This window comes from Anguilla anguilla, chromosome 13 (assembly GCF_013347855.1).
Source record: "Anguilla anguilla isolate fAngAng1 chromosome 13, fAngAng1.pri, whole genome shotgun sequence".
Classification (NCBI taxonomy): domain Eukaryota; kingdom Metazoa; phylum Chordata; class Actinopteri; order Anguilliformes; family Anguillidae; genus Anguilla; species Anguilla anguilla.
Window position 1 is genome coordinate 18,406,812 of NC_049213.1, and position 26,929 is coordinate 18,433,740.

The 26,929-nt window shown below is 47.3% G+C and overlaps 1 protein-coding gene across 6 annotated transcripts in view; it reads right to left on the minus strand.

The window, feature by feature from the left end:
- Positions 1–26,929, minus strand: part of LOC118211777 (ephrin type-B receptor 2) — a 127,222-nt gene that overhangs the window by 45,112 nt on the left and 55,181 nt on the right. For 4 of the 6 annotated variants that reach the window (XM_035389229.1, XM_035389227.1, XM_035389228.1 and 1 more), the window contains exons 2-3: positions 23,263–23,345; positions 10,439–11,123 (exon numbers count right to left, since the gene is read on the minus strand). In XM_035389229.1, the coding sequence (XP_035245120.1) occupies positions 10,439–11,123; positions 23,263–23,345 (768 nt within the window). The remainder of the gene's footprint in view (positions 1–10,438; positions 11,124–23,262; positions 23,346–26,929) is intronic. The other 2 variants (XM_035389232.1, XM_035389230.1) reach the window with 1 other exon arrangement.

Sequence of the window (26,929 nt, forward strand, 5' to 3'; positions counted from 1 at the left end):
CTGACCGGTGGCCCACTGGCACATTCATCAGGGAGCTCAACAAAGCCCCGCAGACCAAAGGGTGGTAATGGCGCTTCATCTCAGAGAGAGGAGGAGAGGAGAGCGACGGAGAGGAGATGATCGCAATCTCCCTCCCCCCCCACACCCGCTGGGGTAGAGGGGCAGACCGGGTGGGGCCACGGACGAGAAGCAGATCCCGACACCTCCCGAGCATCCGGGCCAGCCGCGGCCCGACGCAGCCCCGCCCTCCTGATCGCTAGGTGATGGGCTGGGTGACTTTCAGCCGGGAGAAAAACTCAGAACGGCCCGTTGAGGAGGCTTTGCTCTGGGGCTGGGAAGATAAAGGCGAGGGGAGGCGAAGCCGCCAGAGCCTTATCTGCCAGAGCAGGGAGAGAAGCCCTCGGTGCCGAGCCAAGAATCCAGCTCTGCCAAACGCATAACATCATGTAGCAGAGTGTAAAGATAGATCCGTCAAGGACACTTCCTCCTGACCCCCCCCCCCTCACCCTCCCCCCCACACTCTAACTATCCACGGCCTGTTCGGGGGCTTTACAAAATGGCCGCGGCGTCGACTCGCCTCCATACTTGGGTTTGAGGCATGACGGTAAGGAAGAGGGAATTGGAACAGTCTCATTAATATTAATGGCCGATCCATCCTGGTTGTTTGTAAAACCAGGAGCGCTGCTCCACACACGGCTCAGAGCGGAGCGGAGCTGAGAGTCGAGCGGACGTGCCGAAGCGCTCTCCGTGCTGTCAGCCATAAAGGCATCGTTTCTGCAGCTCGCACACGAGCCCCGCCGCTTCCAATCCCACCCCTCCCCCCACCCCCACTACTTCTCGGAGCCCTTGGTACTGTACAGCCCACAACGCATTGCACCAGTCCCAGCATGCCCCTTTCATCCACCCAGACTGCACATACGGCAGACAGCGGTAGCTGTTGAGGGTCGCTGGGCCATGAAGCACCAACGCGAAGACGGGCGACGCCTCCTTCCGTCTCGGGCTCGTCTGAACTCCAGCCTTTCTCCCCCTCATGTAAGCGGAGCGTCGTGGCTCCTCCTGCCCTCCCCCTCAGAAGCCTGAGCGTGGCCCCCCGCGCGGAACACGACAGCCCATTACCGCCACTCACGGGCGAGAGAGCCTCCTGACTTCAGCTGCCACTCAGCGCTCTGTTTGTCTGTGTACGCCGTCCGTCTCTTTAAGAGGCGCGCAGCGTATGTTTGTGTTCAATGGCCTGCAGAGACGGAGAGCCGGCTGGATTCTGAAGTGTAACTAAGTCTTCTTCACTCTCCAGACTTGGCATGTCTTCTCAATATTTTTCAAGATTTTTCGACCAAATAAACCTTGAAATTACTAGAAAAGGAAACACGCATTTGTTTTAAAATTCGTCTTAATAACTATCGGTTAAAGAAAACTATTACATTTCTTGAGTAATATAAAACTTATGTGAAAATATGTGCGGCCCATTCCCTCCAGAGATATCAGCTCTGCCTCGCAGGAAACAAAGCAAGCGCTCAGAACACAATGCACGCGTGTGCGTATCATGTTATACTTCCTTTTCATTTGGCTCAACCCAGTTCATTTCATGAGGCTGGCTGATGAAGGTTCATGAACCCCAATAAGGGGTGGAGCTACCACGGGTTACCATGGCTACAATGACTCACAGTTTGACCAGTTATTTTTATTGGTTCATATGACTGACAGCCAGATTACTGTAGTGAGAATAGTAATGTGTCCTTGCACCAGAGGTTCACAGCCGACTAACCCTCACCAGCTTCCGCTGTCTGCCGTATGTGCAGTCTGGATGGATGAAAAGGGCATGCTGGGACTGGTGCAATGCATTGTGGTCTGTACAGTCTGAGGAGAAGGGTCTGAGAAGCCCTTTTTGCGGTGGGGGAAGGGGTGGGATTGGAAGCGGTGGGGCTCGTGTGCGAGCTGCAGAAATGATGCCTTTATTGCTGACAGCACGGAGAGCGCTTTGGCGAGCCATGGAGCAGTGCTCCTGGTTTTCCAAACAACCGTGACGGATCGATCACTGCACTCCAAAGAATATTATAGAAAGAGACTTTGAAGCCATTCAGGGGGAAATGACTTTTTCCTGAATTCCAGTTATTCAACAAAACCTCTGCGTCCCTGGTCACTCATTCGTTCTGAGATGCAATGTTATGACCTGACGGTATTCTCCCACACGTAATGCGTAATAACCTGATGCCTGAAGCACCATGTGAAACACCTTCCAGGTGGGTCCATCTGACCCGCATTTCACCCGTGCGCTGCATCGGTTACTGAGCAGCACAAAGGAGACAACGGTCCCAATGACGTCCTCTCTATCTGCAGTGACCACAGTGGGAGGTGGGGGGATGAAGCGAAACCTTAATTGAGGCCGCTGCAGCGATGAAGCCAATCTGCCAAAGCAAACAGGCCGTAATCCTCGGGAGCTCTGTGCCTGCGCGTTGTGAAAATGGCTCAATCTCCTTCCCCGGAAATTTCGGCCACGACCTCGCACCTGCGCGCCTACGCGGGCCCGCAGCCACCTGTGACCTCGTAGGCCTTGCACTGGAAGTCTCTGACCTCCGCTCGTTTACTTAGCGACTCATTTGGGGCTACGAGCAGCCATTTTATGACGCTCACGGAATTTGAGTTTCCAGGCCTGCGGTGCAGCTCGTCGCGTTCTGCAGACTACGTGGTCGTTACGCCAATGAATGACGGCTAGGGCCGATGGAGAGCGGGGGTCAGGGGACGGAACGGCATGGGTGGTTTCTTTGAAATTAAAACTGGCTTTGAAGCAGAAACGGTAGTTAAAGACATTCTACCAGGTTTTACCTAATTACACTCTTTCAGACCAGGGGTATTGATATACTGGATGTTGATGTTAATCACGGCCTGTTTATAAATTGTGTTTGCAGTATTAATGATGAAATGCCATATTGTAAAAGTTGTTGTCATTTAATATACCGCAGAAACCACGTATGTATGATGAGGAGAAAATATAAAAAATCTGTTATGTCAATGTTTGAGGGTGAGGTTTTGATATAAGTTTGGGTTTCTGCCTCACCTGCAAATTTACTTATTAGTATTATTTTTCTTTATATTATTATTTACTCCTCTTTTACTTATGTGCAAGTAAATAAATAAATAAAAAGAAATAAAACTCAATCTGAACTCCTCGGTGTATGGATGGTGTTCATGCGGAGTCTCTATGGTATCAGTGAAGTAATACCCATGTCCTCCTCTGCCTCCTCTGACACCGCACTTGACCTGACGCAAGACTCCGCTGCCCAGCGTAAAAGCTCTTTGTGATTCGGGTTCACGGTAAAGCTTGCTCACTAAAAGCTGAAGCGTTTTTTACAAGTCTGAAAAGCCGACTACAGCTATTTCAGCCACAGACGCTCTCTGTTTCACTGAGTAACAAGGCACCCATTACTGAAACATGGTGCAGGAGTGAACTCCTCTCTCCCTCTCTCTCTCAGCTCTACTTTTCTTCAACCCACTCACCCTTTTAATCTTTAAACACCTCACACAGTTTGACAGACAAGAGGACGTGAGGCAGTCATGGCCAGATTCTTATTTTGGTCTGCATTATTGTGTCTGTCTCCCTCCAAAATGCACTAGGCCCCCAACTTTAGTTTAAGTTAGCCAGTTTTCATATGCCCCTATCCAATATTATGTTAATTAAGCAGAAAATGAGGGGGTCTCTCTGTTGCCTACAGTTACCAACAGACACATACAGTAGTAGCCTAGCTATTTGCATCAAGCTAGGGTAGGCATTCGGTAGCTAGTTGCTGTCATTAACAAAAAAAGATTATTTCAGTTCATAGAAACCAACAAAGTTTACAGCAAGCCAGCTAAAATCCTCCCAAGAAGATTGATGTACACGTTTTGCCATGTTGGACTCCCACCCGAAAAAGTCAAACTGCCAACGGCTCCTTCCCTTTTAAACAAACACGGCCCTCTCCGCACATTCGTCATTCAGCGTGAGCTAGAGAAGGAATGCAGACCTTACTGCTCATGCCCAGCTACGAGCCTTTTCAGCGTTACACTGCACAGACACAAGCCCTTTCCAAAACACATGACCATCGCTTAAATTACCCGTATTAAAAAAGCTCATTTTGTAAACGTCAAATGCTTGTTATTTAATGGCACTTGCGCGATTGTTAAAGGCTTTTAAACTATAGATAGCGTACGTAAAAGTGCCCAGTGATGGACACTCATCAGAGACCTTAAAATATCCTACCTGTAGCCTGAAGTCTCCCTTGCAAATGTGACTAGATGTCCCTGTGGGACCCTGTGCAGCAACTCCGTTGTCTACAGTCACCTACACATAATAAATAAATATTTAAATGCTAACGCACAAACAAATACAACAGCTATCAAAAAATCAGAGATCATCACGCCAATCATTCAGGGCGCTAAGCAACATGGCGGGTGAAAGAAGGCTCAGGACTATGTGACGGGCCGGGGAGAGGCAATGGAGGCCGTCTGGCAGCACACCAGCCGGTTGAGTGGGTGCGCACCGCGGCTGTGTTAGCTAATCAGCCCAAGGTTCGAAAGTGTGTTTCTGTTCACGGCAGGCGGCTGAGACAGGAATCTGCACGCCGAGAGCGTGAGACATGAAAGAACCCGGCTGAAAGGTTCTCCATGCGTCTCGGTTCGATTTCACCTTGTTATTTCAGTTTACTCTTTCTACCCAGATCCCGAGAGGGTGAATGGAAAATATTTTTTTTAATTTTTTGTTTGTTTAAGGAACGTGCTCTCCTTCTCGAAACGAGAGAACGCGACTGTTGTTTGTAAAATCCTAAGACCTCGCGTGACACCCCTGGGAGGGACTGAATTGCTGGACAAAGGGAGACGTGGTAATAAATAAACCGTACAATTACAATCCGGTGTAAACCGGAATTATCACATCTCCCTTTGTCCAAATATTCTGTCCCTCCCAGGGGGTGTCACGCGATGTGAGACAAACGAGGTCTTGGGAGTTTACATACATCGTCACGTCATTTATCAAAAGCATCTGTACCCGGCTGGCGATTCTACAGCCGTTTTGGTGCCCAGATAGTAATGAATGGTACTGCATGGACCAGCATCCAGCAGGACATGAATCAGAACACACATGAAAGAGAGTGTCGGCTCTGCGGGGAGAAGGGGATCTTTATCGGGATTAAGGAAAACCATTTGGGGGCCAAAGGGCTGCTCTGTTTCGGAGGCATCAAAGCTCACCTCCGTCCCTCCCCTAATCCCTCGTTTGGCTGCTCCAGGGAAAGCGTGCCCCAAACGGAGAGCTGCTGTCATCGCCCTGAACCCCCTCTCGCACCGCCGCTAGCGGCCTTAGCGTGGAGGGCATTCCCAGAGTGCCCTGGGGCAGCTGGGAGAGCTGGGAGACCGGGGGGGGGGGGGTTGAAATGACCCGGCGGGACAGGCTGGCAGGAGACCCTCCACGTGACCTTTGACCCCTCCCGCTCACCCTGTCAGGCGGTGCGCAGGTACGAGCGGTGGACGCAGAGGGCGGTCGTCTCTTTCCCTGGCGCTCCCTCTCCCCCGGACGGCATTTGAAAAGGCCCTGAATGCTGAAAGAAGATGGAAAGGCTGAGAACCCTGCGGCGTAGAGAAGCACGCCGTAAAGGAGAATCGCAGAACCCCCCAGGGGTCGGGGGGGGCGGGGGGGGGCGCGCGGAGGGCAGGCCCCCGTGTCCCAGGAGGCTCGTGATCCCCGTGTCTGCGGAACGCTGAAGAATATTTTAATCCATCAGGCCTCAGCCCCAGAACCCGCTGGCCCGAAACTCCAGACCCGCGGCTTCACTGCAGTTAATGAAAATATAACCTATAGCCACTGAGCACGGAGTTCTGCTCCAAATCACAAAGCACATAACAGACCGCAAATCAAGCAGAAAAACACAATGCCGCTAAGCTCAAATTTCACTGCTAACAGTTCCCACTTAATAACGAATGCAGAGACAGTAGACTGGTTTGAGGACAGCAGTTAAAATGAAAATGCTCAGCTGAACCTTCCTTGCATCCAAGTTGCAGTCTAAGAATGACAGCCAGTGCTGTCCTCTGATCGTGTACTGATCCAAGTAAGCTGGAGCAGCTGGAGAAGCTCCTGTCCTCTCAATGCTCACAGCGTATACTGCAGAAACAGCGACGTCCGGCCAGGCTACAGCCACCGCAGTCCCAACAACTGCACAATAGAAAATGCTTTCCACATTATCTATACCATAGACGCTCAAATAAACAGCTGAGATGGGACTCAACGGAAATGTCCCACAGGGGCAAGTAACAGTCCTTTCACTTCTATTCCCCTGATCAGGTAAATTCACACAAGCATAAAACAAGTATATAAATATGTTGTTAGTACATCGAATATGTCATTGCAGCAGCACTTGGGGGGGGTGGGGTGGTAAACAGAGAAAATAAAACAACCAATACGTTCTGTCCCTCCCTACTCTCTCCACAGACCCAGGGGAAGCACTCCCCAAACCCTGCTGCCTACAGCTCATCCCTTCTTCCCTCCCTATCCCTCTGACTCCTGTTATCTGCCATTACGTTCAGCTGGGGGGGGATTACATTAAACCTCTCCTACCGAATCCTCCTTTCACCGCTCTGCCTCCCAACACCAGCCCGGAAAAAACCAGCCCAAAAACCCGGCCTGTCACCCAGCTGAGGAGACAGGAGAAAGCACTATCACCGCTCATACCAAGCCTCTTAAAGAAAGAGGAAAAATAAAACCTGGGTTAAAGAAAGAGATTAGCAGCAAATTGGCCCCATGCCTCCAGCATGGTCTGATTACATTAGGGTGCGATGTTATAGAGAATAACTGCGATACTGCGGGGGTAATCTCTGCCTTGACACGAGGAGCACCGCGGTGTAACGACAAAGGATCCGAGCTCGTAGCTACAGGTTGCTTCACCCGAACCGATACAAACAAAACACGACTGCAGGAAACACGCGGGAAGCACAAAGGCGGTTAACAGAGCCGCTAAAGAACATTCAATAATAATTCAGGGGCGGGGTTTCCTTCGGCGCTCGTGCTGTACCAGCCGACCTCCCGCGACACTGCGTTCAAACTCAGTAAACGGCCAGCGCTCGCGTTCTACGCGTCGCGTTAGCCTCCCGGCGCGAGGTCCTGAATGACTGATGCCTGTTTGCTCGCCCCTGTAAACCGCGGCAGTAATTTCGCAGCGCTATCCAAACATTTTGCGCGACCGCATTCTTAAAAGATTTCTTTTTTTTATGATCCAGGCTAGAATTAAGTGCCATTTGATCTCGCACAGGGGTGCAGTTTAGACTCGTCATTAAATGATATTTGAACTGCGGCTGTTTTAAACGGTGGTGCTTTAGCACAGCCAGTTCTCCCAACCCAATCAGGGCAACGCTCGCGGGATTTACAGGGCGATCGGATTACCGCCAATAAAACACATGGACGCGATTAGACATTTTGAATTTTACCGCCAAACATGGCTCTCGCTGTATTCAGCTTAAGTGGGTAATTTAATTTCAAATTAAAAGTGCGGACATGCCATAGGAGTCAGAGAATCTCCTTCAACTTCTGCCAGCTGCAGAAAAAGTCTTTTTTGGGAATGCCTATTTTGAAAGAGCCCTGAATGGTTAATTTACGTCCAGTGCTTCTGCGGGAGGAAACTGAATCCCCTACGTAAGACGATCGCAGAGAGAAAAGGTTGTACTTTAGGCTCGAACGACCCTGCACATCGTCAATATTTTGACAGTTTCACGTTCTTGTGTAATTATGCCTCTAAACCCCTGGCAGGGGTTTTAATTGATATGGGGCGTAATTATATGTTGGGTTGTGGAGGTGTCTGAACAATATGGATTCAAACTGGTGGCTGGGGTATTAATCTTTTGATGTGACATCTCTTTCCTTTGAGCGTGGCACAATAATCCATACTGAAAGACGATATCTCGCAGGCCGTGGGGAGGGCACCTTTCATGAATCAATTCATTATCCGACCATCGGCAGTTAAAAGGCGCATCTTTCATAAATCAATTCATTTCTCAGCCAATGGGCATTTAAAAGCCGCTGACCACAAGCCTGTCTGTAGCAGCGATCATGCGGAGATATCAGCTTTCAGCTGCCGACAGACATCACGGTTGCACCAACTGACGGCAGGCCTCTATCAGCACCACCAGCTACCGCGCACAAAACCATTTATCCCTCTCTTCTTCATGTGCCCCTGTCCCCCTCCCCCCCTCCTTCCCCTTCCCCCATTATCCTAGATCTTCTATCTATGGTAGTTGTCTGCCCTCTTCCATAGAGCTCTGGGCAGTTGGAGGTGCTGAAAGTCCTTCCTGCTCTGTCCAAGAATGCACCTCGCTCATTAAAGTTTAAAACGCTCGGGCTGCTGCCGTTTGAGAGGGGAGAACCACCGCATCTCCGCAGGTACTGCGCAAGGGGACGGGAAAGCCCTGGGTTTCTTTGCCACGGTGAAGAAAAAAGGAACACAGAGGGAGAGAGAGAGGAGGGAGAAAAGGGAAAAGGGAAATGGTGTGAAAATGGGACAGGGGGCGTTTCTCCAGTGACCGGCGGCCACGTATTTAACTCGCTGAGGGTGGAGAGAAACGCACGGCGGCACGTCTGAAGGATCGGCCCGCACGGCTCCCGTGTGAACCCACCCTGGTCCTGCCCCACGGTTCTACCGGTCTGATCCACGGTTTAGGTTCATTCCTGACCGTGACCACTGTTTTACTCTGTGTGAAAGTGGAGGCGGTGTGACTGAAAAATACCGCTCCCACGAAATATGCATTAAGCAAAAGGAGGCATCTACACGTAGGACAATATGACCAAATTTTCATAAGTATGTAGGGCTTTTCCGTTCAGTTGACACATCCCTGGGGGGGGAGAGATCCACCGGCCCAGTGAGCTACCATTTAATGAGCAGTCGACCCAGCTGTCTGCCTCCTTCCCAGCCAAACACCCGTTTCTGTCCCACATTTCCTCCTCCGCGGCCCCAGACTGTGCTGTAATTACACCTGTGCTTATGGGACGTGTCGCGTGCCTGTCTGAGGAGGGCTTCGCTGTTTCACAGTAAGGTGTGTGCCGGTGAGTGTGGCTGTCTGTACTGGGGAGGGTACAGACGCCTTCCTGCTCCCCTGCATAACGGTACAAAGCCCAGAAACAAGGTGAACAAGGTCACTGCTAACCTTTCTCAGGACACTTATAAATTATGATGCATAATGTTAATCGGTTCCTGTTTCAGAAATGTTTGTATGAGTACAATTCTGTTTCTGACATCATCTGCGAAAAAGACTTTTTAAGGACATAGCGAGTAGAAGCGTACCAGCTGTCATTCCTGCCCTGGCGAATGGATTTAAAACAGGGAGAAGCCTCAGCTTTAATGATCATTACAGAGGACGAGCTGATTCATAGACTGTGGACAATTCAGTATTCCACAGACATGCATTCTCCTTGTTATACAAAAAATGTTATGCATTTGAAAGACACTATTTTCAACAAAGGAAAATGGTTTCTTTTCAAGTTTGAACTGAGGAGAAGCGTAAGATGACATATATTACATTGTGTAAAATATTTCAAGTCTTAAATTACTCTCTGATGGAAAAAATCTCGCAGCTACAAAGAAGTTGTATGATCAAGGGCCAAAAAGCCTATCTGAACCGCATCAAAACGTCAAATGAGCCAAAATTTACCTCTGCAAATATTTCATTAAGTTTCATTTTCCTTTTCTGTGTGGAGTGAATATATATGTAAATCTTTTTGAAAAGAAAATTTTCAACAGAGAAAGAAGTCAAGTTTCACGCTTTAAATGAAAAAAAGCTTTTTGTGAGATGCTGACCTTTGGTCAGGACTGAAATCCAACAGGAATAAGGGAAGCACACAGATACACAGATGTGATCACACAGATGTGTGTCATGGTGCGGTAATCATTACTGCATTTAGTTAATCAAGCATGTGTGGTTGAGATAATAAAATTGTCATTAAGCATTAATGACTTTGACAGCCTCATGCTAACAGAGCATTATTTCTCACCAGGCCACAGCAAACTATTGCGATTAAGTGTTTTACACATTTACGGTACTGCTTAGTACAATAAAACATCACATACTCCCCAACTACTGTTGTCCAATTCATACAATTGAAATAATGTAATATCGCCCAGCAGGGTATTTGAAGTATAATTTTTTTTTTTTTTTTATAAACTTGATTAATTGAATTTATGACAAGAACTGGTCATCATTCAAAGCATTGGCTGACTCATCAACCTAATTAATGGCTGAATCTCTTCTTCTTTCTGGACTGGTAGCCCTGCCATGTCCCTGCCTCCCTTGTGGATGTGGGAATGGACAGCTCTGCTGTCATGGACCGCCCTTTGGCCCAGGAGAGATCCCAGCGGCCACAGCTGTGACTGAATGGGATCGCGCTCCGTTTGAAAAGGGCTGAGGTGAAAGGGCTGATGGGAAGAGTGACTCTTACCTCTGCAGACCGTGCCGTTGTCCACGGCCTCGTGCCCGGCCTTGCACATGCAGCGCCCGATGGGCACCATCCACTCGCCCTCCCCGTTGCAGTACAGCTTGATGGGCACGTCCACCTCCTCGGCGTTGGGCACGCACACGCCCCGCGCCGCCACCAGCGAGGTGCTCTCCGCCCCCGACAGCGTCTCCTGGAACACGGCGCCGTTGCGGACGGCGCGGGGGCACTTGCGGTAGAAGACGCGCACGGCGATGAGCGACATGCAGCCGCCGTAGTCCTGGAAGGCCAGGTAGAAGCCGTGGCGGGACACGGGCCCGAAGCTGCGCACCTCCGTGTTGATCTTCATCACCCGCCCGCCCAGGTCCACCTGCGAGAAGCTCTCGTCCGCCGCGATGGTGTCCACCTTCACCCAGGGGTTCTCCATCCAGGCCGGGGACACCTTGCTGGCGGTGTCCGAGTCAGACTCGTAGTAGTACAGGTTGAAGGTCTCCTTGCAGGAGCCGGGCACGTTGGGGATGCTGCTGCAGTCGCGCACCGAGAACTTCATCTCCACGTGGATGCGCTGGGCGCCACGGCGACGGATGTACTTGGTGCGCACCCAGTTGTTCTGGTTGTTGTCGAAGACGTTGCACACCTGGTAGGTGCGGATGGTGTTCATGTTCTCGTCATACCCGCTCACTTCCTCCCACTGCCGAGGGCCAAACAAACACAAACACTGAGTTTCACCAGCACAGCACTACTCCAATAATACTACACAATATTATATAGAGCCCTGCAGGACAACGTTAGATTTTTAAGTTCTGATGTTCTTCATGGGCAATAAATGCACGAGATAATGGCCTATGCTAAGCAGGTAACATCAGTGCATTTCAAATGAACATCAGTATTCATAATCCAATAAGAATCAGTCAGTGCCATATTCATGCAATTGTGTTTTTGTATAGTGGAATATATTGTGAAATTATGCATTGTAAAGTGCATTCTGCAGTAAATGCATAACGTTGCACATAGCAAAATAACATTGAAAGCACAACTGAATTATATTTATTTTGTAAAATATTTTAACTACAAAAGACATTCTCCATGTGGTCTTTAAATTCCCATATATGACTAACTCATGAGGATGTTGAAGAGTAATTCAATTGACAGCAAGCTAACATTTTCCCAGCAGATCTTCTAGAAGAGATTCCTTATTCACACACACACACAGAATTAGTGCTGTCTATCATATCTGGCATAGCTTTGGCACAGCTGTACACCAGTGTGAAGGTTTGGTGTCATTGAGCAGTGTTGCCATACCTTCAAAGTTGCCAGATATTTATCAGTCATCCCCCAACGGGAAAACAGGCAAGTGTATGACTGGCATGCCATAGATATTTATATAATGGAATACTTTAAAACATACATTTTCCCCAGTGAACTTGAGAACTAGATTGCTAGCTAGATATGACAATAAAGCACTTGCATATTAATGATAGGAGGTTAGAAAGCTTCTGAAACTCTTTGGGACAACAAAAAACACATTTCAAACAGCTGAACCTTCTCAGGAACAATGTGACCCTAATAAAAGACCCCACGGCAGATATTATCTGAAAAACAACAAGGCCAATATGTTTTCCCCTCCACTAGAAAACCACTCTAGGGCATCCTTTTAAATACTTCAACTTGAATTTTCACTGTGCACACATCACAGTTAATTCAGACAATGATTCAAAGCATTTGATTCAAAGGAAAGAAAGGCATGCATTGATAACCCACATAAACTAGGGTAATGGACGAGGTCAAAGGTCAGTGACCTGCTGTGGTACCTCAGAAAATTGGCGCATTGAAAACTCTAGAATGGGAGGGCCTTCTTTGCCCGGCTCACAGAGTATCCAGATGTGACCACCGTGACTTCCTCTCCACTTAGGCAGGGATCAAGGCCAGAGACCTCAGCAGTAAAACATCAAGCTTTCCAACCGACACGTGAGCCTTGTCCTTGACCCTACCAATCTGAGTCAGCCCCTTTTTCTTCAACTACAACTGTTCCAGATCCAGCTTTTGTAACTATGGCTCTTCCCACAACACACTGTGTGAGAAACAAATGGCTAATCCAGGATCAGTGGTAAGGTGCGCATCTGCTCGTCAAGACACGGGGCTGTATACACCAAACACCCACATCCCCACCGTCAACCCCCAGCCTAACTGACCCCTCCGCCTCTTGCTTCTCCTTCATTCACTCTACACTGAAGCCGTTTTTAGATTTAGGGGAAGAGTCCTAAATAAACCAGAATTATGAAAAAAGAGGGAAGGTTACCCCCCATTTCCATAGTCACAAGGCCCTGAATGAGTGTTTTAGGGACTAATTTTAACTATTTTGCTCTCAAATTCAATTGAAAACCATGAATTATTCAAATACACAAGGCTCATTAAATGTAAAATGGTTGAATGTGCAGGAAAAATACTTTTTAGGCTCATTAGTGTTTGTACAGATGTGGACATTTATTACTTGTTCTCTGCATTGTTTTTATTATTTGGTGTCATAAATGAAAGCTGAATTTCACTGCAGTGTATCTACACAATGTGTAGCTTCAGTGCTCACAGAAATATAATAAACAGCAGTATGTTCTATGGGAAACTTAAAGACCAATAATCCAGACACTTCAAAGAGAAGAATTTACCACTACACATCTGAGATGATCCCTTGGTGAGCTGTAGATCTTTCCTGTAGCAGAAGATAAAAATATTTAAAGATGCTGTGAATTAGATGCTACTAGAAACCCAAGTTCATCAAATTTGTCTACCTGCTCTAATAGCTAACCCCCACTTTCTCTCTCTGGTACCTCTTCTTAAAAAATTGTATTTGGTCCTAGGTTATTGATAGCTGCTGAACCTTCGCTACTTTTTTTTCAGGAACTGGAGGGTAGGAATGGAAGAATGCAAGCAGCAGTGGCTGTGGTGTGTTCCCCTTGTTCTAAGTGCAAAGCTTGAGGCTGAAATTAACCAAGTAAATTATTAATCAAAATAAAAAGAGCAGTGGCTATTGAAAGAGAAAAAGAGTGTGAGAAAGAGAAAGAAACAGAGAGAGTGAGAGCGAGGAAGTACAAAGTGGGGGGGGGGACTTAAAAAAAGAGACCCTGAACAAGGCCTCATTCTGTCCTGTCTGGGCTGATCTGTCCCCCTTCATCAGGGCCAGTGGAGGAAATCAAATGGAGTGTAACAAGAGGCCGGCAATCAAGTGCAGGGTGTGAAATTAGAAGAAACGTCTTCATTTTCACAGTTCTGCCCTTCCTGTCCTCTTTGCTAAAGTGGAGTGGTCATGTGTTTTAAGGTATGGGGGCGGTGCGGGGGATTAGGGCTTTTGTGACGAGGCTGGGAATTGCTACACTAGCTTTTTTCATCCCGCGCTGATTGCTTCTGCCACGTCGGAGCCTTTGAGTGTCTTCTTTTTTTTTTTTTTTTTGCGAGGCTCACAGTTCAGGATATACTGAAGTTTGGATGCAGGGCAATAAAGATATAAAGCCAAAGAGACTATAGGGTGCCTTTCGAACCTGGCGTAAGAGCTCAATGTTAATATGAGATGAATTATTGATTGACAACTGGTAATCTCCTACCACTTAGCAATATAGTTCCAAATGTCCATCAAAATTTTACTTTCCAAGCTTTACATTTGGCATTGTATAAAAACATTTATACTTTTGTTTTTCCCTTTGCATCTAGAAAGAACGTTCCCTTTTTTGATTTGCTAGTGATTTGTATAAGGAAAAATCTCTCCCTTTCTCTTGCTCCTGGAGGTAAATGGCCAGCTATGGCCACATAGGGCTAAGAACATACTCTTCACTGCATCTACCCACTGAGCTTGCATAGACCCTGCTTTATGCATTTTTTGTTTCATTGTTACTGTTACAAGGATGGTTGGGCGATAGATTTTACAGTGAACTTTGGCGATGAGACTCAAACTTGTGCAACACAAGTGGGGTGTTTTATTTTCAAAAGTGCCACAAACTATTATATAAACATTTATATAGGCTACATATACAAAACAAAAGAATCGGCACATCAATTATAACAATGCAACGCCTCTACTGACAGCAAATTACCCGTTTATATGCTACACATTATTCGGACTATACCATTTCCATACAATATTCAATTATTTCAGAAGAAATGACAGTATATTTTTACACATAAAAATAATTATACCTATATTATCAGTTGCAACTTTATATCTAATAAACACATATCTAATTGGGAAATATTACCGAATACACTTTATGGTCCCCCCCCATCTAAAATAGCCAGTTCTTCTTGTCCAGTGCTTCCAATAAAATCGCACAGAATCGTGACTTTCGGACTACGTCGTTCCAGTTTGAAAATCGAACAAACGGAATGAACAACGGTTAGTAGCAATTCCTAACTTTGCGTTTATTGAACACGGTAAGCTGATATAAATCAATTTAATATTTGAAACCACGAGTGTATGTTTAAGTAATTTGCGGTATATTATGGAACATATGTGATTTGTTATGGTATATTATGTACATTTATGAAAGCGGCGTACTCGCACCAAACAACTGACTGCTGCCACAATAAGCAGATAGTCTACACAGTTCAAACCCGATCGTTTGAAAAACATAGCTGGAACGGAAGGTTCGCTCCGTTACAGTTACAGAGCAGATTTAATCTGTCTTCCACGTTTAAAATAAGCAATACGAGTCAGCAAACTGGTTGGCAGGGGGCTTGGCCTAGCGGTCTTCACCCCTCTAGCCCCGGGTCTGACACGCTACTCGAAGGGGAGGCTACCTCAGCCAGCATCGGCGAAGTGTGTGAGACAGTCGAGCCCAGCGCGAGGATTACCCACAGCTGACACAGTCCTGGCCAGGGCGGGGTTGGGGACGGTTTTTTATTTTATTTTATTTTTTAAAGCCCTTCTTTCTCACACGCTCCGAAACAGGGCAGGGATCCAGGGCAGGGATCCAGGGCAGGAGCTGGACTGGCCACATTCCAAGCAGCCGTTGCCTTTTTTATTGTGCTCATTCTATTACCTTTAAAAAGGCAGAAGCCATCCGTCTATTATCTTTTCATTTAAAAAGGCAATGTTTACACAGCTCAGGCAGCAGGATCTGCGTCAGATGAAATGCTGAGACTCGCTCTGGGGTCACGTCTCAGAGCACCGCAGGTTTATTCAGCGCCGTTCCAGTGTGCTATTAATGCAGCTCGCTCCGAGACGCCGTATGAGCTCCATGAATGCGCTATTAGCGTACAGAGACGCTGCAATAATTTCAGCCTAAAATTAGATCGCAAAACAATGTGGGGTAATTACTTGTGACATGTTGCTTTTAGCCTCACAGAACGCTCGCGGAGCACAATAGCGATAGTGAGTGATGAGAAGAGCGTGAGAGGGAGAGAATGAGGCTTTCGGCTTTAATGTTATCATAGTATCATAAATGACATTTGTAATGCCGGCATTGGTATGACCCTACATTGTGATGGCATGCCAATCTTGCAGAACGTGAATTGGAACTGAAGAGCGCCAGACAGAGAGAGAAGTCAAGCTGATGACAAAAACGGAGAGAAGGAGAGGGAACGTAATCAGCGTTCTAATATAGAATGCTCCCTCAGGACGACGTTCAACAATCAATAAATCCCCAGACACTGGGAGAGTTCAGAAAGTGCAGGTGACCTGTAACCTCTAATCTTTATCTTGCTACTGCCAGTCTTTCATCAGGATAGCCGGGGGGACTTCACGGGCCGTGTGAGACTGCACAAGGGCCAGCTCAAACAAACCGAACCTCCCTGCCACACCTGTCTTTCACCCACCAGATAAAACAGCCCCGCTCCACAGGCCAGCCCACCGCACATCTTTATCTGGGCTTCCGAGCCTCGGCTAAATGCGTGACCTTCACGCTTCCTCAGCTTCAGACTACAGGGCGAGGAGCGTTAGCTTCCCTCTCCTGATTGTCCCTCCTTCCCCTTTTTTGAAAGGTTCGAAAAGCTGCAGTTTGGAAATAAATGCTAGTTCTCACGTCTTGTCATCACCCTCAATCAATGTGAAGGATGGCAGGCACCGCGGCGCTAGGATCACAGCTTTCTGTCCCCAGACTGAGTAAATAAATAATTCACACAGACCAAGCAGTGGAAAAAGCCCTTGTGGCCTGTCTGTCCAATTTGCGGGGGTGGGAAATCTGTCAGAGGAACAGCAGTTTGTCCGAGGGAGACGGGAAACCCACAAGGACCGGGCCAATCTGAATTTGAAGGGGGGGGGGGGGGGGGCAGGAAGGCATGGCCCATCAAACGGAACCAAAATTTATATGAGGGCAGGACCAAAAGCCAGGTGGGAAACCACTGGATCTTACATTTAAAACATTTTCTGTTAAGGTCCATTGACTTCACGAGTTCTTGTCAAACACTCTACCTTTCAACTTCAATTAGACACATGTCTTAAATGATAAATGACATAGGAAATGACCCGTGATTGTTTTATAAACAGACTCGGGTTCCCGTTAAACAGAAAAGCGGCTAACATGCCGGTTCTTCACCGAAACCGCAGCCGCACCTTCCACACCTCCCCACCCCGCTAACCCGCACGCTGCCCTGCAGGCAGATCCAGGTGAAGGGAAGAAGGCTGCGCCCCCTCCCGCAGATCCGAGCTCGTCATTTCCAACCCCACGTACACGCATCACAGAAAAAAGTTTTCTTTCCCAGTTAAAAAAACGAATAAATAAAACTGTCAAGCTGTGACACGCCGTTTAACAAACTGGCTCGTCGGCGAACGCGCTCAAGATACAGGCCGTCCTTTTCTGTGAGGAATTCCACACGTCGGAATTCAGCCATAAATGATGAAGTGGACTGTAAAAAAAAACAGGGAGAGGACTCCGCTAAAGTGCGGGCCTTCCTGGAGATAACCAGCCATGTTTATTCTGAGACCATCTGCTTCTTTAACGGCGTAAACCCCCAGCACTTCTTCCAACACTTTTGCGCTGATTACAGAGTCTGAGAAGAGGAGATTGCCAGTACGGCGCAGAGAGAGAGACTGTGTCATCAACACCATCTGGTAAAAGCATTTGAGCAAAATTATGAACACCTCAACGAGTCGTTGGGAGCGTAATTACATATTTTAAATCGCAGAGAAGAAATCACACGCCAGGTGTTAGAGACATTCAGTCCACACACAGAGCGGAGGGAGACAGAGGATGAGGGGGGAAGAGGGGAGGAGGGAGAAAAGCAAACAGAGAAAAATTAATAAAAAAACTTTTATTCGGAATGTTGAGAGAGGCTAAAGCTAAAAATTTGATTATATGACTTAGAAATAAAATGCTTAACTTGCGGTATCTCTTCACTGTCGGTGATAGACAATGCGGTACAGTGCTGGCTCAATGGGTCTAGTATGGGAAATGGTCATTGAAAAATGCAGAAACAGGCAAGCCTGGGAAGCCATGGTCTGTTATCATTGGAAAGAAAAACTGGCACAGAAACGCATTTTCTCTGACACAAAAAACGATTTCTCCCAGATGTATGTCTGTCCCATATTGCAAACTTGACTGACACCGACATAATGAGAATGGGACATTCAGCCTTGGTTGCAGCCATCTTTGTAGTCACGTGACAGTCCATTTGTGTAGTCCGCGCAGAGAGAAAGACGGGCGACTCGTTACAGTCAGCAGGAATGCGGTCTGCAATAATTATGATATTCAGATATTAGGTAGCACTTAACACGTCAGGTACCACTTCATTTGAGTGTGATTGTTGCTTTGGTCTTTATTTCTGTGTAATGACCCACACTCTGGAGGAAGTTGGGGTAATTGCAAGTTAACACTGCAATGTCACCACGTTTGACCATGTTATTACCTATTTATCCTGAGCTGCAAAGTGCAAGCAGAGATTCCAAAGCGCACATGATAATCTAACCATGCATTTCCGCCCTGCAAAGAACAACCTGCCCTCCAGATATCTGCACTCTTACAAAAAAATCATACTGTCCATATCATAGTGTCAATAGCTGATATAGATGAATATAGACAGAAAAAGATATCTGTAGTTTGTTAATCAACAAAGCTCATCTAATCAATAGATGATCAGCCTCATAATAAAATATGAGGTTAACTAAATATTCAGTTTAATCACTTATAATCTGTTTATTGAGCTGATTACATTGCTGCAGTTATTGGCATTATTTGGCCTGCTTTTGACAGTGCTTAACTTAACGAGTAACCAACGACGCAACTCTGAGTCCAAACTAGAAACTGAGTGCAGAGTGAAAGGGGAAAGACATCATCATGAGGTTGTGCAGAGCGAATAAGAGCACAGGTTAATGGGGTTTCCTATAGGCATATGAGAATGTGCTGAGTGACCGACCCTTCCTGTTACCGGCGTCTGTTAGGACGAGGCGGTCGCGGTCTGAAACGGCGATGAGGGCCCCGGCAGACAAACGGGAGGGAGAGATGTACCCTCGGCTAATGAGGTGTGGCCAAGTGCGGGCGCCGCGTGTCCCCCCCCACAGTCACTCGCACCGGAGGGAGGGAACAGCTCTTTACCGCAAAGTCACGGTGCTCAGCAGGCACAGTACTGATTCATCCACAAAGGTCTTACTGAAAAAAGGAAGGATTTAATTGGCCGGTAGATGACCATGTCCAAGGTGCTTAAAATAACCTGAGAATAAATCCATGAACCACAATATACTTTACTGAACCAATGGTTTCAGTAAAGGACCCCTGAGGGACCTTGAATGTACCGTAGGGGGTCCCTGGACAGACTTGATATCCAATGATTATATATAGATTATGGGAAATATTGCAAAATAGTAAACCTATTTTTGAATTTAACCCTTTCTGACTTATTACAGGGGTCCCCTGGATGACTTTGAGCCTGGGTGGGGGTCAGACAATCCCTGGTTTAGCAACTTGCTGGGAAGCACAAAAGCAGAATCCCGCTGTAGTGTTAATTACACCACTATATCATAAATGCACTGCATGCTGGGTAAGCATATTCACACACTCACAGACCTGCAGTAGTCACAGGAATCCATTACCACTACAGACCACACAGAGCTGACGGTCTGTCATCGCCCCACGTCTACATACAGAGAGCTCTTAAAAACAGCAAACCGGGCTATAATGTCCTCAGACGAAACGCTAGCATCCCCAGCTGAGCTGTAACACGGCTGAAAGCGTAGAGCGTTTTACGCTTTCGTTGGTTTCATGGGAAGTCGCTCCGCGGGTCACGGCCTGCGGGCCCGCCCCCTCTCTGCGGAGCGTCTCGGGCTCCTGGCGCGGCTCGCGGGGAGCAGACGGACCCGTGACGGAGGCGCGGCAGACAGACGCCAGCGGAGGGAGGAGGAGCCGCCGCGGGCGTCTGCCGCGTGCGCCTCCGAGTCAGCCTGAGACTGAGCGGCTCTCCTCCGGCTCACGGGCCTCCTCAGGGAGACCATTATAATTATTTCTCCATACTGCCCTATCCCTGTCAGCGCTCTCTCTCTCTTTGTCTCTCTATCTCTCTCTATCCCTCTCTATCTCACTCCCTCTACCACTCTCTCTCCCTCTCTCTATCACTCTGTGAGTGGAAGGCTGGATTCTCTCAGGCTGGGCATGTCTGACGGTTCTCTCTCCCTCAGTCTTTCTCTTTCTTTCTCCCTCTCTCACTCTCTCCTCTCTCTCTCTTAGTGAGTGGAAGGCTGGATTCTCTCAGGCTGGGCATGTCTGACAGTTCTCTCTCTCTCTCTCTCTCCTTCACTCTCTCTCTGACTCTCGTGCCCAGACGTGACAGCACTCCCAGCAGACAGAGGTGAGGGGGTTTCCTGGGTGTGTGGGTCCCAGAACAGCACCTCCAAAGAAGATGAACTCTGGAGGAATGTTCTGCGGGGAGACAGAATGCTCAGGGCCTGAGACCATATCGTAGCCCGCGCCAAAAGCACAGGGCAGATTCACTCTTAAATATATGTTTGAATTGCCAATAGAGGACAGAGGGGACATTTTAAAATGTTGTCTTTATTATGACTAGCTATTTTACTCCAAAGGCAGATGGCTATTTCTGTTTTCTTTTGTTTTCTTCTTAAGGTTACATTGCTTTTTAAGGCCTTGCATAAGGACATATCTATGCCACACCAAAGCTGATATCACCCCACCCACTTCATAATTATTATAACGACACTTTTTTTAATGAAAAGTATAAAAAATTTGTAAAAGGGTTTTAGAAGAATGCTTTAGTCAAGTGCAATATGACTGACTCGCTGACTGTTGAACTATGAAGTTCAACAATGCACTACATGCAGTCTGGTTTGTCACGCTTACAGTTGAGGTTTTACCCCACCTGTGCCCTTAATTATTTTGTGTTGAGTAGAGGTCAATCACATCTCTATATAAAACCAAACTTTGAGCAGACATCCAAAAACCATGAGATGTGTCAAAGGTTTTGGATCATTTCTATTGAAAGATGTGTCCACGGAGTAAAACTCAGTGTTCTTTTACAGTACTATTATTCCCCCTTCTTCCCTGAGCTGAAGCTTGAGTACAGCGTGTAGTGAGCTCTACTGAATCACAATTCCCTGTCAGTCTGTAAATGTACTAACAGTCACACCCAGAAGCCCCCAAAGAGAAGTCCTGTGCAGTGTGCAGCGGTGTGGCTGCCAAAGGTGTCGCGCAAGAGTGTTCCTCCGAGAATGAACCCTGTCAAACGTGCACAAAAAAAGTGTGGTTATTGAATACAGGAACGCAGCGTCTGTCTGGAATTCGGTGAGGCAGAGGGGGGCGATGGGCACCCTTTATGCTCCATTCAACGTAATATGAGCTAGGAGACGTGGTACGCAATGATACAGCTTGCTGGATAGGGTGATACAGGCCGGATTTTCCTGTATAGCATGAAACTCAAAACCTAAACTTTTTTTAATGAAAGAACCTTTTTTTTTAAAAAAAACTGCCCAAAAATATCTTTTATGACACAGATATTCAGTCATGCTGAATTCACAAAAGAAAGCAGAACTTCTTATGACAGATATCTAAGAAATGTGAGACAAATAATGAGTAATATTGTCCTCATTAGGAGGTAAAACAGTGAACCTCGTCCCGCTCAGACTGGATTCAGGCTAGACCTTTGTTCTCCCACGCTGATTGGGCCAATCAGAGACGAAGAGGCTGAGCGGTACGCACCCTCAGGTTGTGGAGACAGCAGAGTAAAATTAGCTCTGGAGAAAATGTGAAGCAGCGGAACAACCAACGCTAATGTCAATGCATTATGCCAAGAAAAAGAAAGTGAAATGCATGAATCATGCTGCTTAAAGAGAGAGCTGCTTCTCCCCCACTGTCCTTATGCTTACAGACACAAGGCAGCGGATAATTCAAACCAGCCTTGATACAGACCACAGAAGCATGAATAATTGAATAAAATAGGGAGTGGTTCTATGAAATGCACCAGTAAATTGCCTGACAACATACTTCCCCATGAGCCTTTTTCAGGAGCCCAGATCTGCGAAGGCTTGTAAGGTATCGCCAGGACCCGTGTGGATACAACTACCTTGGCGCACTATTTTGGAAATTGAGCCATGCTTTGCCACATCGATTTGTGTAGTATGTGTAAAATAAGTCTTCTGCCATTTTGGATTTTTTTCTTTGTCATAGAGTGCTGTAACATTAAAATAGCTTAAGAGCTCCTGGCACGAGTGGGGGAGAGAGTGAGTTTGAAGACAGCGAACAGAACCTGCATATAGTAAAACCATACCCAGGTACGTGAGGTCACAGAAAAGCACATTTCTGTGAGCTTAGTCAGAGTCTCTGGAACTGTATTTGAACCTACCAAAAAATGTGGTGTTTAAACTCATAGTGACTAACAAGTTTTTGTCACACAGAAACATTTCAGAGCTTTTTCAAAGCATGGCTTGATTTATCCAGAAATTATGCAGTATTCCAAGAGCTCACAATTAGATTAGAGAGATCTCCCAATGACAGTTCTTCCGCCACTATCCAGCAGCGCTGATTAAAAGCCTTGGGTTGACTGGCGCTGTGAGATGCGCCATTGTTTCCACTGATCCGAGTTCATCCAGGAGCACAAGCTGCAGCAGATGTGGCCGTGCCAGAGCTGGGGAGTCCCTGTTAACCTCTGACCCCGCTGGTGCAGGATTCCAGCCCAGCCAGAACCCGGGGCTTTAGACTCCTAAGAAGCAGCTGGCCGAGAGTCCTGCAGCCGCTCTGAGGGTGCCGGGCTTTGGGATATCGCACTGCTGCACTGAAGCCAAACCCACGCTGTCCACAGAGAGGAGGACGCCATGCGGCGGCAGCCATCTTCACACGTCTAATGTTCGTCACGCGCTGACAGTAAAAGCATCAAAATGGCTTCCTTCCTTGGAGTTCTAACATGCCTTGCATCATCTTTCAAGATGGTAGCAGTTCCAAATCATCTCTCGTTATTTTTTTAAATCAAAATAAAAAATTCTAACAATACAATAAAAAAAGGCAAATAACAGCAGGCTGTACCATTATGAAGCAAGCAATTTCAGTTTACTTACTTTCAGTGTGAAATTAAAAAAGCTCTATGCATGCCATATAACATTCATTTCAAAATCTGTATATTCAAGTCTTTCTGTAGATCTCTCTGCAAACTGTTTACTTTGTAAGATCACCATTTTGAAAAGCAGATTTGTTGTATTAAAAATGTCACAACATAGGCTATGTCAAGAAATGGGAAAATTAGTAGAGTTTAAAAAGTTATGGTATGTGTGTAAAGCTGTGCTCTTGGGGGGTTCAGGGCCAAATCTCTGTATAGCTCCATTGTGATAAAGCCCTTTGTAAAATAAGAGCTATTCAAATAGGTGTATTCTGTAGGTGTAGGTGCAGGAGGATGACGCGTAGAATGACACTCACACTGGTGATGTCACTCACCCCAGAGGTGGGATATACCGTCCAGCCGAGCTCGGCCGTCGCCGTTGTAGAGTCCATCAGCGTTTCTGCGGAGAGAGGGGAAAGCAAGGGAGACGGGGGTTACCGAGTTACCCACAACCACGTCCTTTACACCGGTTATGCCACGCACATCAGTGCACACATCCCTGAACACACACAATCAACTTCACTCGAGTCCACAGGGACAATGGCCAACCTTCTGCTACTTTGCTGCTGGTTTCTCAAAACATTTGGAACATATATTAAATGCTGTATTGGGGGTGGGTGCGGGGGGGTCATCCAAGGTTAAAAGTAAATCTTTCTTGGAAGGCTTAATGGACGCATACTTAACATGTTTATTGAGCTCCAAAGTAGAAACGGGTGGCACTACAGCATTAGTCCCCCGGTGCTTAGCGACGGACATGCGGGAGAGAACTAATTTAACCGTACTGGCTGACCTTAGACACTTCTGGGAAATCAGCATGCTCCTGTCAGCTCTGGCTGCTAGCTGTGGATTTATCACGCTGGCGTTCAGCAGAGAAGATTGGTGTTGACTGAAGAAGCTCCAATTGTGTCTAAGAAGGATTGGCCACGCTAGCTTGACTTCCCACCCCAAGATCCCCCCCAGTCACTATCAGTCATCGACTGATGTTAAGGAGCCTCAAAGTTTCCATGTTTACATTGTATGAAGTTTCTTGGAAGGTCATGCATTCCATTTTGCTTTGCTACTCAATTATCACTTCCATTTTCATAAACAACTACAAAGCAGACTGCTTAGCCCCAAAAGTGGAGCAATGTTCCTTAGCAAATAACAGCAATGCAAAGGGCTATGCTAGATATTCGGCTGAATACACAGATTTATGAAGAAGTTCCCATTTAAAAAAACAAATAAAACATCTGGACAAAATCACAAGACTCTTCAAAATATAGTTTTCATTATTTGATGTGCTTTTTGGTATTAAATTAGATCAGCTCGTCCAATCCAAAGTGATATAGGAAAACAAATACAACGGAGGACTTTGGCAGCGTCAGACACATATGAACCCCATAAAAAATGTTATACTGCAATTCCAAACTCATACAAAAAAAAAAAATTGGAATTGGAAATGCAAACTCTGCTGGTGCATCTACAGGGCCAAACGTCAATCCAGATAAACCGTAAATAAGTCCATAAATCAGAATCAACCGCACACAATCAAAGTGCAATCATTAGAGACCGTGCCCACCAGACAGTGGGGAGAGGGAGGCAAACAGGCTCCCTCATGCAATCTTACTGTAATCACAGCCCACAGCTTCCCAAAGCTTTGCTGCCTCATCCAAACAACCAATTCGCAAGAGACTTCAACTTACGTACGGAACCTCCCAGTGGCTCTTAACCTTCAAATTAAGAAAGAGAGATAAAGACTCCTATAAGACTACTTCCACAGGAGAGCCATGAGTACTGCAGGCCAATCACCCCTCACCCCCCCGAAAACACAGGCCGGGCCAGGACATCAATAACACTTTCGGTGTCTCGTCCAGGAGAACAAAGCCAGATGAAGGCCAGGGTCAAAAGATCTTGTCCTCCTTCCCAGGCTCACTGCAGTCCATCAGGAAGCCAGTGGAGGGGTCCAGGGCCTGGCTTCCACAGGAAGGCTTTCATCCCTTCATTCAATTTACAGTGCCGAAAACAGTTTTTTCTTTTAAATAAAGACGCTTTTGAATCTTGGCCACACTGCCACAGACAAAGAGTCCAGAAGACGCTGGGAGGGCAGGAAAACACATGGTTTGGAATTATTTTCAATCGACTAAATATGCGCTTGCAAATATAAACTAGAGGTCATCATTTAAGGCAATTTTTATGAACAAGACCTCAAAAGACATTAGCTTTAATTAGCATTTGTTTTCTTCCAAAACCTCATGGTTTCATAATCATGGTCCAGTATAGACTCATCAGTCTGGAGCCAGGTTACTCTGCTCAGCTATCTCTCAAAACTGGCATTATCACCATACGCCATTGCGTCATATCCGTCAGCCCCCCACAGAGAACAGGCCTGAGCGCTCATATTCTTCTCTTACTTAACATCTCTCACAGAACGTGCTCAGCCCCTACCTCTGATCTGAGGGAATGTGTGTCAGAACTTGCAGGACGTCCCTTGAATCCTCCGACCCGCATCCTGTTTAAACAACAGTGCACGAGCACAAAACAGTGCGCTGTTCCTTTGAAAGCAGCGGTGCCCGAGGGCACCGGTTCAGTGAACTTCCCTGGCACAGTCAGGACAGGCCCCCGCGCGAAGGACGCCTGGCAGGCGGTTCTGGGCGAATCACGCACGGCAGCCCGCCCTGGACTCAGCGGCCCTGCCGGGGCACCTGCGCTGCCAGAACACAGGACACTCTACACCCCCCGGATTACCGTCCGTAAAGAAACGCCAGGGCCAATTTCAGGGTTATCCCAGCATGCTTTTCTGTTTGTTCTGCGGTCTTCTGCAACTAACAGCGAGCCACGGCATACAGACAGTCACTTTCCACAGCTCCCAGGCTTCTCTTGGGGGAGACTGCGGAGACAGACCATCGCAGACTTCATTTATTACCCCCGGGCTAACTAGCGCAATGTGCGTTGTCCCCTCAACAGAGAGGTGTTCAGGAGACGAGCCCTTAGAACAAACTGCAGCTGAGTGGAGACGCTCTGGCTGCCAGTGCAAACCACATCCTTTAGAAAAGGAGCTTTACCTTCAGCCATGGATGACTGGTTATAAATCACAATTTCAAAATAGAATTCATTAACTACGTATGATTAATGACTCAATAGGCTTTCAGGATTGATCCCATTACTGACAAAGACGGCGGCCATGTGCCCGGTTGAGAGAGAGAGAGAGAGGGAGGGGAGGATGCAGGGTCAGGATCCCATCCTTTCAGTCCCCCTTGGACAGAAGGCAGAGGGACAAAGCAGGTGGGCTGCACGTTTCATCGGATATGATAACCCCCCCACCCAAGTTACTCTTGATTTATATTCCTCTGAAAACCTTTGCTTTCAATTAACGGGGCTTCGCATGTGCCCAATTTATCTCGAGGAACGCACACAATCTCCGAGACGCATAATAGCACGCCTCACATTTCCCTTCGTTTATCGCAAAGCCCTAAATCATATAATTACCGGGCTGAAATTGCGCTGGCACAGCCATTGATAACACAATGCAATGCAGATTGCTGAAGCGTGGGTGTTTGTCACGCAGGGAGGGCGATCGTTACGAGGCGTAACGATTGCGATAATCACGGCGGGGGAAAAAAGGGCCGCTCGAATCATAAAGCGCTTCTCTGTGACGCAGATCAGAACGCGGGCCCGGCGGTGGGGCGGGGCGGGGCGGGGTGGGGCGGCTGGACCGTGCCCTGAATGGCAAACCCAGTTTTAAACCGAGGCTATCTGCGTAGCTCGCTCCTCACAGTCAGGCGGAATAAAGCGGATAGCGTAAAGGGGCGTCGTCTTCTCATTTCCTGGAACCCCTGTACCTGTGCAGGAGTACGGGTCACCCGCATGGCCTGCACCGGATTCAGGCCTTAGCCGATTTCTTCAGTACACTGGAGGAGTCGAGGGCATCTGTTATGAACAGAATAACGCAGCGGCGCGTAACGAATTCTGCCTCGCACTCCTAGCGCTGGTGATAATGCTATCGGC